The sequence below is a fragment of the Nothobranchius furzeri genome, chromosome 19, assembly GCF_043380555.1.
Source record: "Nothobranchius furzeri strain GRZ-AD chromosome 19, NfurGRZ-RIMD1, whole genome shotgun sequence".
Taxonomy (NCBI): domain Eukaryota; kingdom Metazoa; phylum Chordata; class Actinopteri; order Cyprinodontiformes; family Nothobranchiidae; genus Nothobranchius; species Nothobranchius furzeri.
The window spans coordinates 13,743,569-13,761,123 of record NC_091759.1 but is presented as its reverse complement, the minus strand read 5'-3'; the positions used below and the strand labels follow the sequence as shown (position 1 = coordinate 13,761,123).

The window sequence follows — 17,555 nt, the reverse complement described above, 5'->3', positions numbered from 1 at the left end:
CAGCAGCCAGAGGAGTTTTGAGTTTTCACTGTCTGGTGGAACTGATCTCCCACCTCTGACATCTGACCGTGTGAGTCCACTAACGTCCGACCGGCTATGCTGCTTGTCATCGAGGTGTTGACTCCTCTATTGCCCCCTCAGTCGACCGGAGCGAAGTGGTAGCTGCAGACATCAGGCTCTCAGCCAGGGTTGAGCTGACACAAGCCCCCCCTGCTGCAGCCGCTTCCCCCCGGTTGGCTTTTATGCCATTAACAGGTGGGCAGCAAAAATAGCTACGAGAGGCGCATGCACATATGTACACAGTTACTGAGATGGAGCTGCATGCATGTTATATGATACACTTTCAAACAAATATATTTAAAATTACAGTAAAAAAAGCCAATAGTGTGCACAACTGTTCATAATAAAATAAACAGATTTTTTAACAGCAGTTACAGTGTCACTGCATACCTTACGCACTTTTAAAGATAAATGCACGCGCACACACACACACACACACACACACACACACACACACACACACACACACACACACACACACACACACACACACACACACACACACACACACACACACACACACACACACACACAAAACCATTTGACTTTCTCATACCCTCTCCTCGAATCACCTCTTCCTCCGTCACTGAGTGGAGCCACACAATAAAAGCAGGTCAGCAACTTGTTAATGTCATTGTTGTGATATTTGGGGAATGCTGTGCAGCAAGTGTTAAAGTGTGAGCGAATAAAACGAACGTGTTTAACTTCAGCATGAAGTTAATTTGGCAGTTGAGAGGCTGTTCCAGGTGATGTGAGGAGGTCAGAACTGGTGTTGAGTAAAGCTGTTGAACGTCTTTCAAATGCTGCTTTTAAAAAGCGTTTATAGAGTTTTGTGTTAAATGAAATGGGAAAATTTGAAAGGAAATCATTTTATTTAGTGTTAAAGTTTCTTGGTTAAGCTCTGTTGTTGGCATCTCTGTGTAGGGCGTTTATAGGTGACATACTTCATTTATCATTCGCGTATATATTTAGTTAACGTTTACAAAGACTCTTTTTAAATGTAGTAAATTTTAGGTTTTGTAGGAGATCTTATTGCGATCATATCAGCCAGTCACGATTTGACAAAAGTCATACAATCTGAGAAATATTCTCATTTAATTTTGAAATGTCTGCATTTGTACTAAAATAATAAATCTGGTCTCCTTTCACTGTCATTTCAAGAGGCCCTTCACTGAGAAACAACTTTTGACTCATTATTTTTGAAAAATACATTTGCATAAAATAATTAATGTTATTTGGAAAACTGAATAACGATATTGTTGCAAATATGACAACTGGTATGGTTAATATTAAAAGGGTCAATGAAATCAAATTCCTTGAGATGATCTTAGATCCCTGAATCTGCTTGAAACCACACATCACATACATTTGGGGGAAGCTGGCTCAGAGTCTTTCCATTTTAGGTAAAACTAAAGATGTTCTTAACAGTAAAGCTCCTTGTACTCCATATTGTACTTGTACTTACTATTACCATACCTGACGTACTGTGCAGAAATCTGGGGAAATACATACAAGACAAATTTACAACCAATTAACATAAAAGGCAATTAGATTTACAAATGAAACAGAATATGGAGACCATACTCATCAACTCTTTATAAATTCAGGATTAATGACATTTCCCGATTTGGTTCGGTTTAAAACAGGTCAAGAAGAAAGGGAAGGAGGGTACAATTCAAGAGGGAATTTAAATGTAAAAATACATCCAGTCAGAACAACATTAAAGAGCAGGTGTAAAATTATGGAACAATTTAACAGACAAAAAACAAAGTAGAAACATCAGCCAGGTCAAAGGAAAATTCAAAGAAAGTATATTTATTCATTATAAGTATGAAGATGAGCAAATTGTACCTGTGGAAGGTTAGGAGGAATGTAGGGACGAGTGATTTTGCTTTGTTATGGTAAATGTTGAGAGAGTTGTCCAGTAATTGGAAGGTTGCAGGTTCGATCCCGGCTCCGGACAGAGAATTCTGCTGTTGTGTCCTTGGGCAAGACACTTAACCAACTTTGGGTGGTCGGAGGGGAAGGTGGCGCCTGTGCTCGGCAGCCTCACCACTGTCAGTGCACCCCAGGGCAGCTGTGGCTACATCGTAGCTCATCAGCATCAGTGTGTGAATGGATGAATGATACACTGTAGTGTAAAGCGCTTTGGAGTCCTTACCCCCAAATTCCACTACCTCCGCTCCGCCCCCGCCTTCCTCTGCCACTCGCTTCCGAACTCAATTTTTACTGGTACCCACTCTACAACGGCTCCGCTCCGGTGCGGAGACCTGAGGTGGGCAAACAAGCATGCACGGGATTTTCGAGATCTTGCGATACAGTCCGAGCAATAAACGCGGAAGTTAGATCCAAACACCCGTTGTGCGGGAGAAGCATCGAAATGAACTGTTTAATCTGCCCATCAGTTGTGTTGAGAGATCAGCAGTGTTTGGATCAACAAAGTGTGACTACTTTGATAGTGGAAACTGTATTTATGGCTTACTTTTGTGCATTTAAAGTTCAGCCGCCATTGATAGTTGTTAAAAGTTGTTAAACCTGTGCATATGAAACAAAAAACGCTTTTTGTTTATCGATTTATTGTGAAATAACGGAATTTGTGCTTGCTCTCTTTCCTGTTGGGCGTTTGTGATTTCTGTCCATTGACTGCGGAGGTGCTCCGGCGTCCGGCGAAAATAGGATCGATTCTATTTTTGCCGGATGCCGGAACAGAGGGCAGCGCACTGCGCCGCACTGCTGGAGCACAGCCGCAGTAGTGGAATTGCTCTGATTGACTACAACGGGACCGATTTTGCCGTGGAGTTCGTGCCGGAGCGGAGCGGAGGTAGTGGAATTTGGGGGTAACTCTTAGAGGCGCTATACAAGTGCAGGTCATTTATCATTTAAATGGCCTGTATTTGATATAGGACCTTTCTAGAGTCTTGGAACCCCCCAAGGTGCTTTACAACACAATCAGTCATTCACCCATTCACACCCTGGTGGGGATGAGCTACGATGTAGCTACAGCTGTCCTGGGGCGCGCTGACAAATGCGAGGCTGCCGAGCACTGGCGCCGCTGGTCCCTCTGACCATCACCAGTGACAAGGGGTTTCAAGTGTCTAGCCCAAGGACACAACGACAGCAACAAACTGAGCGTGTCTACCGTCACCCCCGTTATGAGTGTCAACTTGTTTTTTCCTTTTTTGGTTTTGTTTGTTTGAGTTTTCATTTTCTTGTTATGACAGACCAATCAGGCTGTATGATGGTGAAAAGAAGGTGTGTAAAACATTATTTTGTTACATTATAATCGTTTTTTTTTTTTTGAAAACGATGCAGTGTTGGAAGGGGTAGGGCCTTTATAAGTCAAAACTTCTACCTACCTCCTTTTCAAACAAACTTACATTTATTGTTTTAAATGTTGTTTTATTTGTCAGAAATGTTTGAAATAAATGAAAACTAAATAATAATAATTCATGCATGCTGAATGTGAAAATCGTCTTCTACACCTATCTCCTGCATTTGCTTCTGAAGGTTCTAGGATTTCAAAAGCCTGACAAATCTATGTCACACTGTCACTTAAAATTCATGGACTCACCCATCTTGACTCACGTTGTTGGTTTAGTGTCCAGGAAACAGCAGAGAACATCTTGGCTAGTAGAAGCTTAGCATTAGCAACTCAACAACACAGCAGAACTCCTCCAGACTTGTGCTGTATGTGGAGATAAACATCTTAAACAGGCACACTGGAACTTCTTCCCCAGAGTAAGGCATTCATTCTTACTAGAGACCATTGCAAATATGTTAAAGATATGAGTGGACATTTTTCAGAGAAGGTTGCAGCATAGTTTCTGAGTCTAAAACACACACCTGGCTAAATGAGAAAGATATTGATTGTCCAACTACTTGATGAGCAATTTTACAAACATGTCTGCATAAATGCGTGGGATGTAATTTCAGTATAACATTTGGAACAGCCTAAACAGAAACCTGTTTCAATTAGTATATTCCTTAAAATAACTAATGGTTCTACATAACACTTCAACTTTGTGGCAATTCTAGAACAAGCGTTCTGTAACACCTCTTTCAGCAAAAGTAATTAATGTACACTCGTTAAGGTTGGTGCCACTAGGGACCTTGTTGAAGGTATCTTTTGGTTTTTATTCCTCTGCTTGTATAACGTTATTGCTGCAAAGTAGTTTGGTAGTACTCAAGATTTCTCTGGTTGTATTGAGAAGGAAAACAAATTAAAGGTCAATGTTTGAAGCACATTATATTCTTAGCTCCAAATGGAATCCACTTGAAACAAAACTGATTTGAGAATGTTAGTGGAAACCGCTGTGGATGATGTTTCAGGCAAATGCAAGTGCTATAAATAGCTTTTGTGAAGTCTCTAGGTGCAAGCAGCAACATGTGTATTTGTATTCAAAATAGAAAATTAGTTAAGAAAAGTGAGTAATAAATGCATAACTCGTCACATGTCAGACTGCAACTTTCCATCAGGGTTAAAGAAGGGGCTTTTTCTCTAATTGCTTGTGCAATTAATAAACTTTTTCATACCTTCCAAAATGGTGGTGCTTACTAGAGAGAGGATAGGATTTTAAAACTTTCCTGACGTGATGCTGGTGAAAAACTATATGTTGAAATTGTGCTTAAGACCAACCTTGTTTTCCAAACTAACCGTACAACTTTTTCTTGAACAACACAGATTTTGTGCCTAATTGGTTTGAAGCAATTCCAAGCAGAAGTGAAAAACAAAACTGTATGTAATGAAGGACTTTTGACAATGTTACCAAATGGTACTCACAAAACTTCAAACACCTTAGTGGTTTAAAAAAAGCACTGTGATACTGAGTTGGGTGCCGTTGTTCTGAGTTGTCTCATTTCGGAAAACGTTTGCGCTCCATAGCTTCCTGTTTTACATGAAGACAGAAGCGCTTCTGAAAGTAAAGCACTATGCTCTCCGCTGGGAAAGTGTTTCATTTATGCTAACAACAGCCAGATTGCATTTCACGTCTGCTGTCACTACATCCAAGTTTAACATGGCATCACAGCTGTTCCAGTGAAGGCACAAAGAGTTTAGGATTCAGCAGCAGCATACTGGTGTAGCAACTCTTACCCAGGGAATCTCAGAATAGATAATTGGAAAAGACTCACACATGATGAGTGTTTTTGTTCCACATACTCTCTCAGAATAGATATTAGCATTGACTGTTTATTATTTGCTTGCTGCCACATAAAATTTGCTTTAAAAGATGTTTACTCATGTTTTACCATAATTTTGGTCTGGTTTGAGAAAAGGCGACTGTAAATCTCCTGACACCATAACAGCCTTCTTTCTTGGAACCTTTTAAAATTTTCAGAAATGGTGGATCATTCCGGTCCGGTAAGAAGTCCGCTCCGACAGCTTCTGGCATTTTTAAAAGGTATCCCAGGGGCACGGTAAGGGTCGGAGATGTTTAGTCTATTTAATTTATGACTATATAAAACGATTTCTTCGGTTTTAAAGTGTGAAGTAAACTCAGACGAAGTAAAATCCAAGCCGATCCCGTTCATTTTGTTTACATTTGTTGCCTGCCAACATGGCGTCTACTCTCTGAGAGTCACGTGACGTCCGGAGCTCTATTGCCTGAGCTTGACAGAACCTGTTAAATGGTCAAAATGGCGGTGGTGGCCACCTCCCATTTTCCCTCAAAAACATGTTATTGGAAGCTATGGAAACCCATTGTCCATATACATATATAAATGTCGATGGGTTCGAGTCACTAAGAAATGAACTATCAGTTTGAACAGAGAAGCTCTCCTTAGTCATTCCACCTCCATTGCCCCAGGAAATTGAGGAAAAGGAAAGGGCAAAATTTTAAAGGAAGCGAGTGGCCCTAAGCCATACCGCTAAGTATTGGTTAAGTCGGGCGTACACTGTGTGACTTTTTCACTTTTTTGAGCCGATTTTCCACTCGTGCGAGAATCCACGAGATCGGGGCGAGTTTTGCGCTGAGCGTCGTGTAGTGTACAGGCGGTTACGAGAGGCGATTAACACCACGTGACCAGCTACCGATCAGCAATCGTGAGCTCGCACAAACTTCTGGCGTGTTTGAAATTTTGCTCGTCCCTCGTGAGGGTATCGCACTGTTGAAGCGGCGCTGCGACCAGCTGCAACCGAAAAAGTACCAGAACCGCTCACGGAGCATGCGCAAACCTGCATCAACGCCGCTCGCCCGCTATTTCCCTAATAACACACGCTGTTCATTTTTATTTCTACACGTTTTTTTACTCACAAAGATTGTCAAGAAAGCGTGTTTGTCGTGTTCATGTCAAATTAAACTGATCACAAAACACAGATTTACTTTCTTTATTTTGTTTTCCTCATCCAACCCCCATAAATCCCTGTGTGTCCTCCTGCAGCACTCCCGAAGGACAACAGGCAAGACAAGACAAAAAAGTCTGACGTGTTTTGTAAAAACTGCTATTTTTAGCATTTTTTTTAGGGCCGACGTGCTGCTACCAGACGTACAGTGTGAGCAGTCAGGTCGCATCCGAGAACTGGGCTCAGCTTTAGTCAGCTGACCATTGACGGTAGAGCACTAAATGTCACATGGTACCAGCTAACGTCACACAACACCGTTTAGCTAATAACACCTGCCAAATCAAATTACATGTAATGCAGAAGCTAACCATTAGCAAAAGCAACTTCCACAACATGGCAGAGCCCATTTTCACTTAATTGTGCTTTTTGTGGAGATGACACATCAACACTGCACTGTTTACCAAGACAGAAGAGGAAACAGAGGCAGCTGAAGAGTTGCCTTGCTGTTAGCCATTTAGAGGCGAGATGTTTGCATATTATGAATATTATAGCTGTTGTGGTGAATCAGCAAACAAGCTAGGTTTTGAATGCAAACAAGGTCACAGAACACTCACCCCTCCCCTCTGGTGTCTTCCCTGAGATGTTTCTGCTTTCCAAGACCTAATATGGTGGGTTTTTAATGGGGGGTTTCTGGTAATTTGTCCTAAAGTTGAATTGGTTGAATTGTTTCTCCTTCTCTGATATTACTGAACCACAAACCTCTCACACAAGTGGTGTTCTGTTGCAAAATATGTGACTGTGTAATGGGGGGCAAAAAACAAACAAACGTACAACAGGAGCAAGCTATCACTGCATCAACTTGATGAAGAAACATAAAATCAACGTTGTTTTAATGAACAATCACACGATAATAAATCACAATGCATTTAGTGCCAACCACAGTACTTGCGCATGTATATGTAAGGTTTCTCTCTTGGAGCGTCCAATAGAGAGTCTGAGGAGCCACAGATCTGCCCCCCAAAGATGCATAGGAGATGGAGGGAGCTCCAAGTCCCAGAGATCCAGGAGCTGCCCCAGAGCACAGGGACCCCAGGGAGACTGCGTCCAGAAAAGCCCCTAGTGCACCGCAGTGCTCCAGGAGCATCTCTCTGTTAGAGCAGAAGCTCAGATCATCAGAGACTGCGCAGCGACGGATGGGGACAGACGCCTTTAAAAGTGGCTTGTAAAAACAAACAATGTAACGATCGCAGCTTCAATTGTAATTAAAAGCAAGTTATATCCAAGATAAACGGAAGTCGCGGCATCTCAGAGACCGCCCCCATACCACCTTTTTGCCACCATCGCCTAATATTTTCTAAAAAGGACACGATTGCACCACATAACCACCATGGTCTGACCACTTATTAACGACCTAAGGCTCTCTGATGGCGTTACGGCAAATTGACGGTTATGTTTTGCAAAAACAGCTAGGTACTCCAGTGCTTTTTATGCCCGGAGAATGATTTAAAGGTATTTTTTCTACTAGAGACCACTGCAAATGTATTGATTAAACAAGTGAACCACATCTTTAATGACCCTTTTTTAAAATGTATGTTTATTTTTTTGTTAATTTGTGTCTCCTGATTAGGCTGCCACCTTCCTTGGTCAGTATACTTGGTTAAATCAAACGTAATGTCAAGGGTATTCCCTGGATAGGCAAAGGTTGACACAGAAGGATGATTAACAAGTTTGTGTCCTACTTTTGCAGGGCAAAGAATTTTTACTCTATCTTTTTATTTCTTATCACTTGTAGTGGTGCACACAGCTGGGGCTGTTGGGAACCTGCTGGTGCACGGGTGGCGATCAGCAATCAGCAACAGGCTGATTATAAAGGATTGCACCGCAGGTGCAGAGGGGAGCAGACTGGAGGAGTTGGGTGAGCTTCTGTCTGCGTCTCAGTGTAACAGCTATGCGGTACCTGTGCATGCCAGGTGTAAATAAATACTATGTTCAAGCAGAAGCTGCGTCTGTGGTCTGTGTGAGTGGGTCTGGTTGCTGGTAAAATGCTACATCACTATTTTCTTGTTTTCTTTTCCCAACATGCATCTCTAGGAGACCTCCCACTTTCTACTTCTTCTCCTGCACTAATGTCTGGGATCATTCAAAACAACTTTTGCATCTTGTGATTTTTTTCTTTATTGATTTTTCTTCAGGATTTTTATCAGTCAATTATGAATCTTTTACCAAAAACTAAAGAAAAGACTCACAGCTGCATTCATCAGATCCTGCCGCATTTGAAACTTTAAGATTTAATTTCTTTTATTCAGTTGTTTCTTTTCTTAACGTCGAAGATTCATGTAGATGTGATTGTTTTTTTTATTTATGCCATGCCAATTTTTTAGCTTTTGAATTGAGAAAAGACAATAAATTTGTGTTGTTTTTGAAACTTTTAGAACCAAATATTATCAAGACGAAACCAAAAAGTCCTTTGGCAGCTGGTTTTTTAGTGTACAATGTGGTCTACCTTTTTTCTGACGGATGAGGAGGGTCACACTGTGGTCCAGGGAGCAACAACAGGTGGAGGGCCTGCACCTCCACAGGGTGGAGGAGGCCTGGCCAGCTTGATGAGTGGACGCAGTACTTTTGGTGGGAACAAGCGTCGCAGGACAACTTCATCAGGACACGGTATGAGTGAAGCCAAGGAGGGAAAGGTAAAACATTTTTATATTATACATGAAAGCACTGCATTGGGTTTTGAAAATGTTAGCAGGATTGTCAATATCTAGAAAAAAATCACTAGTGCCACAGCTCATTGAGGTAACTGCTGCACACACCGTTCTGATTCTGTGTATTGTGTGTAGGAGTAATGGACAAGATGCCCCTTTCCATTGCTATTTACAGCATAAGCAGAGAAAATAGCAATGCTTGTGCTATTTCCTTGCTAGTTCCATATCTAAAGATTATATACAATTTAGATGATTACAACATAATATTCTTATTTTTTACTGTAATTTTTTTTTTATTTTTGAATGAATTTACCAATTAATTTATGCTAATAAATTATCAATGTTACAAACCCATTAGCAGATTTTATGTAACTTGATTCACATTCAAAAAGTCATTTTCATTGAAAAAAGGTTGTTAAAGGACCTGTATTATGTTACTTTAAACCTTTCAGTGCAATGAAAGGCTCGTATATGATTCAAAAATTACCATTGGCATTAGTGCAATATCATTAAAAAAGCTATTTGTTTGAAATATTTTATCAACCCAGAAAGAAGACACTTAGATTGAATGACATTCCACGTCCACCTGTGTGAATTCCAGCCATTTCCTAATGTAACCCTAGATTCCCATCAAAGCATCAAGGACCACCACAAAAACAAAGTAGCGACTGCAGCAGAATGCACACCGAGTGCAAACCCCCCCCCCCCCCCCCCCCCCCCATTCTCATGCCGGAGAAGCTGATAGCAAGTCGTTAACACATGCACAACACTCTGATGGAGAAAGGGCAACTAGAAAGAATTATTGTCCCAGTCTATTTCTGAAGCCTGCTCACCAAACCTTCTAACCATTCAGCTAGTGGTTAGCATTTAGGTTGAACACACAGCTCTGGCCTTACCATTGGGTGGTTTTAACGTTTAAACATCACCAGTACTGGCAGTGGTTTAGTCGGTGAAACCACACTCACATTCAGGCTCTGTATTTGAGAGGTCCTCAAGATAAAATTCAACTATTTTTGGTTATTAAATGTTTTTTGGGGATGACAGAACAAATTACTGTGCATCTTGTAGCCAAACATTAATGTTGAAATTCTAGGCATTATCAAAAGTTCTGACTAGATAAGAGATTAAACTGTGGAGATTAAGCTCCCCACAACTCAGCGAGAGTGGGTGTTAGTGGTAACAGTCCAGAAAAAGATGGGGAGGAGCGGTGCAACCAATGATGATGGAAACTGGCCTCATCCAGCTGTTTTCAATAGATGGGCAGACCAGCAGAGGACATGCAACTGTGAGAGCAGAATGCATGCGTGAAGCCAAAAGCAACTTTGGGGTGTTTTTGATGAGGAAACATACAATAGATCATGGCTAAAAATTCCAAAAAGTGGATTTTGCATGATACATCACCTTAAATAATTAAAGGTTTGGGTGAATTAGTACTTCTCTATGACCAATTTAAAAACCAGTTTTAGAGTAAATATTAACGAATGAAACTGGTATATTGTGTTTTGCCACCAGATCAAGCTGGCGTTCTTTGTAGCCATTGTGGGTGTAGTTCTGACAATCCTTGGTGTTTGTACTGAGTTCTGGGTGGAGCTGGCCCCCGCTAAGAACTTCTATAACAATCAGGTAAAACAGTGGATATTATACTTATTGTGTAGGCAACGTACAGACCCATCAGGATGCTTGCACTTTCAGTACAGTTTAATGGTATGTTCAGATTTTTTTAAAAGCATCTGAGGCAAAAATAAAAATGTTGACTGATTGTAAAATAATTCTTACTGGTTCTTTCATTAATTTCCAGACTTGTCTCACAACTTACTACGGACTGTGGAAGGGCTGCACAAAGACGCTGTGGGTGTTTGATATCGACCCAGAACGTGAGAGCTGTGGACCTGCTGACCTTGCTGGAGGTGACTCAAAGATTTCCTGACTTGTGTGGTTGATTTGTGTTTCATAACGCCTGTCTAGCCTGTTTAAAGGAGAGGGTAAGGACATGATGGACAGAAGAACAAGCTGACTTGTATGGCTCAGTTTGGGGGAATGAGTAAGCCTGTCTGAGTGGTCTACCTGACAAATGATGTTTGGTTCACATTCTATTCCTACTGAACAGTTAGGTGACTAACCGGCTGAGTCACTGTAACATAATCTATGTGAAACGGAGCACTTTTTGTTTAGGGGTGAAGTGGGTGGAAACAGGAAATATCCTAACTGTATTTCAGCAAATTGTGTTTTAGTTTTTTTTTTTGTCTTTTAACCCTCCCACTGTCTTTATGGGTGACACCGCGAGGAAAGTTGACCATTGAGCAGGACTGATGGTTTATCCCTTGAGGTCGATGTGGCAGGGGTGAGGTGGTGCTCACTCCTCACCCCTGCCACATAGACCCAAGGGATAAACCACCAACCCTGCTCAATGGTCAGCTTTCCTCATTGGGTCACACCCATTAGGACAGTGGGAGGGTTAAAACTTTACTTAGATATGAGAAGTTTTACAGAGGCATCCATTTTCTGAGAATTTATTATAAAAAGGAAAAACATTTTTTTTAAAAGTGGGTAGAAGACAAATTTTTGGTAGTCCACTTAATTTTATTTCCCTCCTCTGTGCAAGTTGTTTTATTTAGATAATATTAAAAGAAGGTAAAGCAATAAGGCTGATGAATATTTATAACACATGAAACCTGGCTTGCATTTCATTTATTTGTACAAGTCTTGGGTTAAATATTGCAAATGTTTGTGTCATGTTCTGTGTCGCTTTGTTCCCCAGCCCCTCCAGTTCCCACTCCAGGTTTTCCTCTTGTGTCCCATTATTATCCCCAGCCCTCTGTAGACTTCCCTCAGGTGTCTTTCTAATCATTCCCCATTCCTAATCAATCTTTATTTAGTCCTCCTTATCTGTCTAGTTATTAGTTGTTTATTTTTGGCCCTCAGTCTTTAGGTTTAGTTTTGTGTTTTATAGTTTTAGGTTTATCTGCCCTCCTCTGGTTCTGTTCCCCATTTAGATAATTGTATTCACCTGCTTTCCCTCCAGCCCTCACTCCACACACCTGCTGCCGGTTTCCCTAATTGCTCCTCTCTGTTTATAAAAACCTTGTCTTGTCACTCTGTCTTGTCGGTCCATTGTTGTTGTCAGTGTATTTTGTTCCCCCCGTGTAAAATCTGAGACTCCTACCTGTTTTTGTGACTCCTGAACTTGTTCCTGTTTTCTGGATTCCTGGCTTGACTTCCTGTCTGTCGTTTTTTGGATAAAGACTTCCAAATAAAGGATTCTACCCTTTTTTCAATTACTCCTGCCTCATGTCATCTGGTGCTCTGCATATTGGGTCCTACTCCTCCTAATCTGAACGTGACAGTTTGTTGGATTTATTTACGTAAGAACTAACAAAATATACAGAGGATTCCCAAATTTATACAAATGGACATGGCTGCTAATTATGTAAATTAATAAAATAAAAAAAAGTCACATATAAGACCTGTTATGCTTTTTGTCAGTCTGATGTTAGCTTTATGTTGTTTAACATTCTTTAAAAAATGAAGACAATATGGTGCTTTTTAACAAATTACAGTTATAAAGAAAAAGTTTAGGCCGTAAGACACAAGAATGTATAACAAAACTGATAAAACTCTTTCTAAAACGTATGTGTAAAAGCCGAGTGGATATGCCGTTGTGTGACGTCTTCAGCAGGCACAGGATCCTGAGCCGATCTGGAACACGAGCAGATCTGGTACCGACACGTAATAGTTTTTGTCCGGAAAACACTAGTGCAATTTTGTCCTCTGTTTCCCCTATATACTAGCCTGGCCTGCCAGACTCGTCCTCTGTTTAATTCTGCACAGAGAATGAGTCTGGTAACTCTCGGCAAAGAGCACCATGAGAGGTGGGACTAGCCAGTTCGAGAATAACCAATCAGAAAAAAAGGCAGAAATCCTGACTGTACCGCACAACGCTGTAATTTTCTAGTTGTAGTAAAAAAGGCATCTGGCAACGGCGAAAATATCTTTTTTTTTTTTAGAAGAAATGCTTTTAGCGCTTCTTTTTGAGGTTTTAAAGACATTTGAGTCATTTAGAACAGAGGAAAGAGCCGCAGCAAACTCTGCCGCTGTCTTTGTTGTTGATGAGAAACTGAGCGTCGATGTGTGTGACGTCCGTGACGCTGTAGTTTTTTTTAGCTGTAGTAAAAATGGAGTCTGGCGACAGTGCAAACATCTTTATTTAGAAGAAAGGCTTTTAACGCTTCTACTTGTTGTGTCCAAGTCATTTAGAACGGAGGAAAGAGCCGCAGCGAAGACCGCTTCAGTCATCATGTTCGACAAACTCGGTGTTGTGGTGTGTGACGTACGCTACTCAGAGCTGATTGGCTCGGTTAGAATTCTCACGGGGTGGGGATATTTGAATAGGAGAGTTCCCAAACTCTTTCTCTGTGCAGGATTAAACACAGGAGTCTGGCAGGCCAGGCTACCTATATACTATATTTATAAAAACAAAAAAACTGTTAGCTAATTCTTTTTCTACTCCCATCTTAATATCTGAAAATTTGACAGAATAATACTTTTTAATAAATTAGTTCTGGTATAATGGGGTTGACTTCAGAAAAGCTAGTCAGATCTACATTATTGACAATTAGCATTCATGGACTCATCCATCTTGACTCGCAATGGGAGGCTGTTGTTGATTTAGCTTCCAGGAGACAGCGGAGCACCTCTCAGCTATTAGAAACTAAACTTTAGCATTAGCATCTCCACATTGCAGCACTCCTTCAGACTTGTGTTATTTGACATAAAACATTGATGTTACAGAGCAAACGGAGTCAGAGTCATGCTGCTGTTAGCCAATCAGAGGAGAGATGTCAGAATATCAAGAAATAATAATGGGTTAGACTCCAAATCCTGCCATTTTTTCTCCCTTCTTCTCTGACTGATATCTACAACCTGAAACAGGAGCACTAGAGTCCTTTTTCCTGCATAAATAGACTCACAAAGGATTATTTTATGCTAGACTACTGTGTAGTTTTTACCGTTAATCTATGAAAGTATCCATCAAAATATTGAAAATTAATTTAATGATTGGTGGCCTCCCAGCACCGGTTCTGTTCATCACTTTTATGGACAGAATTTCTAGACGCAGCCGTGGTGTGGAGTGTGTCGAGTTTGGTGGCAGGAGAATCTCGTCTCTGCTTTTTGCGGATGATGTGGTCCTCCTAGCTTCATCCAGCTCTGACCTTCAGCTCTTGCTGGGTAGGTTCGCGGCCGAATGTGAAGCGGCTGGGATGAGGATCAGCACCTCCAAATCTGAGACCATGGTTCTCGACCGGAAAAGGGTGGCTTGCCACCTCCGGGTCGGGGGAGAGGTCCTACCTCAAGTGGAGGAGTTTAAGTATCTCGGGGTCTTGTTCACGAGTGAGGGTAGGAGGGATCGGGAGATCGACAGGCGGATTGGTTCGGGGTCTGCAGTGATGCGGACGCTGAGCCGATCTGTCGTGGGGAAGAGGGAGCTGAGCCAGAAAGCCAGGCTCTCGATTTACCGGTCGATCTACGTCCCAATCCTCACCTATGGTCATGAGCTTTGGGTAATGACCGAAAGAACGAGATCGCGGATACAAGCGGCCGAAATGAGTTTCCTCCGTAGGGTGGCCGGGCTCAGCCTTAGAGATAGGGTGAGGAGCTCGGACATTCGGGAGGGACTCGGAGTAGAACCGCTGCTCCTCCGGATCGAAAGGAGCCAGTTGAGGTGGTTTGGGCATCTGGTCAGGATGCCTCCTGGACGCCTCCCTGGGGAGGTGTTTCGGGCATGTCCTGCCGGCAGAAGGCCCCCGGGTCGACCCAGGACACGTTGGAGAAGTTACATCTCCAATCTGGTCCGGGAACGCCTTGGGGTCCTGCCGGAGGAGCTGGTGGACAAGGCCGGGGAGAGGACGGCCTGGAGCTCCCTAGTTGGGATGCTGCCCCCGCGACCCGGACCCGGATAAGCGGAGGAAGACGAGAGACGAGACGAGACGAGATTGGTGGCTTCATAACACATAACCATAAAAATTGGGTCTAAAATACATGGGAGCAGGTCTAAGTCTGAGCGAAGCTATGTTTTCTTCTACGGGAGCCCGTGGGGACAAAATGCATTTACTGATTTGTAACAAACTGTTACAAAACCTTCGCCATTCAGAAACATTGTTATTTTACACATTTACCTCTTCGCTCGTTATGAAAGGGAGTCTGATGTGCTTGTCATTTTGTTGGAGGTTGCATTCCCAGGGATTTTTGACCCTAATGGCCATCCGTTTGTAAGCCCTTACTCAAACACAAAATATACTGTTTGCTCACAGTGATTTAGGTATTCACTGCCCCATATCGACAAGGAAACTACACATAGTCACTTTAAGGCTCATTTAGGGGAACTACATTCCCATTTGTATCCATCCAACTGTAGAAAGAGAAAAACTACAAACTGAAAATATACTTTAAATAAAATCTTTTCTCATTTAAAGGTGACAGGATTCAGAAAAATACTTGTTCTAGAGTCAGAATTGCTGTTATCAACTGATGCAGGTAAATTTGTTCAGTGAAAAGTCTAATCATTGCCTCAGTGGCCAGTGCCTACCATCTAATTTATGACAGGATTAGAATTTGCTCCTGTGGGATTAGTGATCCCCTGCCTCTCTGTAACCCTAGTTTCTCTAGCAAGGAAAAACAAACTTGAACACTCCCAGGATGAGGCTTTCATCACTCTAATTGAAAGTGATGTGTGTGCGTGTTTGCTTGCTCGCATTTGCTAATGTGCAAGGGAACAGATAGAGGTGTCACAATCTATTAGACGGCCAAACTCTAATCACTGTAACACATCGTCAGGACAGCAGAATACAAATAGCGCAGGGAACTTGGGATTGTCACCTTGAGCTCATCATTGACGTTCACGGCTGATTATGTTTGATGGAGAACAATTAAAACTAAATTGTAAAAGGTTTGGGATGTTGGGAAAATTAAGAAAGATGTGGCTCCTTGAATTTCAATGAGATGCTCATCAAGATTACCTGGCAGCGCTTACGTCTGTCTCAATTACAGCAGCCGCTCCTTTTCTCCCTTCCTGCAGAATCGAACTGCACCTACTTCAAGTTTTTCACCACGGGGGAAAATGCTGTCATGTTTCAGAAGACAACAGAGAAGAGTGAGTCACACCTCCTTATTTAAAAATCCTTTTCAGTACACACTGCCCCCCCCCCCCCCCTTCTCTTTATTTATTTATTTTTTTACCCTTTTTTAATCGCTGCTCCTGCTCTCAATCTCTGCTGCTTATTTTCCTCTCGTCACCTCCTTGCCTCACTCTGTCAGGCTGGCTATTGTCTGCTCTCCCAGTATTTCCACCCACGCTGCGTTCAAGTGTCTCTGAGCTGCCGTCTAACCTCCTTTTTCTCAGGCAGCTTCACAATGCATCAAGATTACTCAATGCCATATGCTGATGAAGAAAGACAGACATATGTTAAATCACATTGTTCTGGGTTGGCACACCCCCGTTCCCTTTGTAGGCCTCGGTGAGGTAGTTTGATAAAGATTTGTGATTCTTTTATGTTTTATATGTTCTGCTTCTGATTAGACCTTAATGTAGCAGCAGCCATGTTGGCCCTATTTAGCCTCTTCCTGATGGCAATGGGATCCATCTGCATCACCATGTCTCTCAGTAAAGAGATCCTGTTCTTTCTCAAGCCAGCATCCATCTGCTTCATTCTTTCAGGTCAGTAAACACAGCCAATTGATGTGAAATCTCCAATGCCTTGTTTACACCAAGTACGGAACGAACGCGGTCCTGACTCCGTACGGCTTCCACCAAGACTTGGTGGAAGACGTATGGAAACTGGACGGTATCTGTTCCGTAATCGGTGTAAATGAGGAGTAAGAGTAATTGCTTTCCGGTGTCTCCTCTGCAGGTGTTCTGGTGCTCCTGTCCCTGCTGGTTTTCCATCAGTCCGTATTGGCTCTCTTAGCCAGCGATCACACAGTCCCTCTCCACCATGAGCTCTCCTGGTCGGTGTCATGTATCGGCTGTGCTGGTACTATTCTCATCGTGGGCGGGATCCTCCTGCTGCTGCTGGCACTGCCCTGCAGTCCCTGGAAGAAATGTTTCCCTCAAAAGCAAAGCAGCAGTTAGGGGTGTTGAGGTGATAAAACTCTTTAGTGGCCCTTTTCAGAAGGGTGAGAAAGGTCTGTATTGATCACTTTTTCTGTTGTCTAGATGATTCACATTCACAGATGAGACTTATGGGAATAAACAATATTTTAAAAAGGCACGTTCTATAGTTCTTCTTTATTGATTATTGTTGGTTTATCATATTGTATTGTTTAGTTAGCCATTATGGATGCCAATTTTAATTTATATTTATGCCACAAAACAAATAGTTTAAACAATATTTTAAAGAGTTACAATTCTTCTGCAGTTTTATAAAGAATATATTGATTTTTATGCTCAGTTGTATGTTGGGAAAAACATACATTGTCTTACTAATTATCCTCCAAGGCTTAGAGACATTGTGCCT

The 17,555-nt window shown here is 41.9% G+C and overlaps 1 protein-coding gene across 1 annotated transcript; it reads left to right on the top strand.

Annotated features, from left to right (window-relative positions):
* The first annotated feature begins 475 nt into the window (after positions 1 to 475).
* On the top strand, positions 476 to 17,309 carry LOC107374607 (voltage-dependent calcium channel gamma-6 subunit). The gene is made up of 8 exons (XM_015942763.3): positions 476 to 673; positions 8,133 to 8,255; positions 8,432 to 9,030; positions 10,558 to 10,668; positions 10,844 to 10,952; positions 16,118 to 16,192; positions 16,619 to 16,756; positions 16,950 to 17,309. The coding sequence occupies exons 3-8, from the start codon at positions 8,833 to 8,835 to the stop codon at positions 17,168 to 17,170; spliced, it is 852 nt and encodes a 283-aa protein (XP_015798249.1). The 5' UTR covers positions 476 to 673; positions 8,133 to 8,255; positions 8,432 to 8,832; the 3' UTR covers positions 17,171 to 17,309.
* The last annotated feature ends 246 nt before the right edge of the window (positions 17,310 to 17,555 follow it).

Excerpts from the sequence above, each read along its gene's own strand:
- LOC107374607 (XM_015942763.3), top strand. The coding sequence starts at position 8,833 with ATGTGGTCTACCTTTTTTCTGACGGATGAGGAGGGTCACACTGTGGTC. Across the intron at positions 16,193-16,618 it reads TCAGAAGACAACAGAGAAGA|ACCTTAATGTAGCAGCAGCC; the intron begins GTGAGTCACACC and ends GCTTCTGATTAG. Across the intron at positions 16,757-16,949 it reads CATCTGCTTCATTCTTTCAG|GTGTTCTGGTGCTCCTGTCC; the intron begins GTCAGTAAACAC and ends TCTCCTCTGCAG.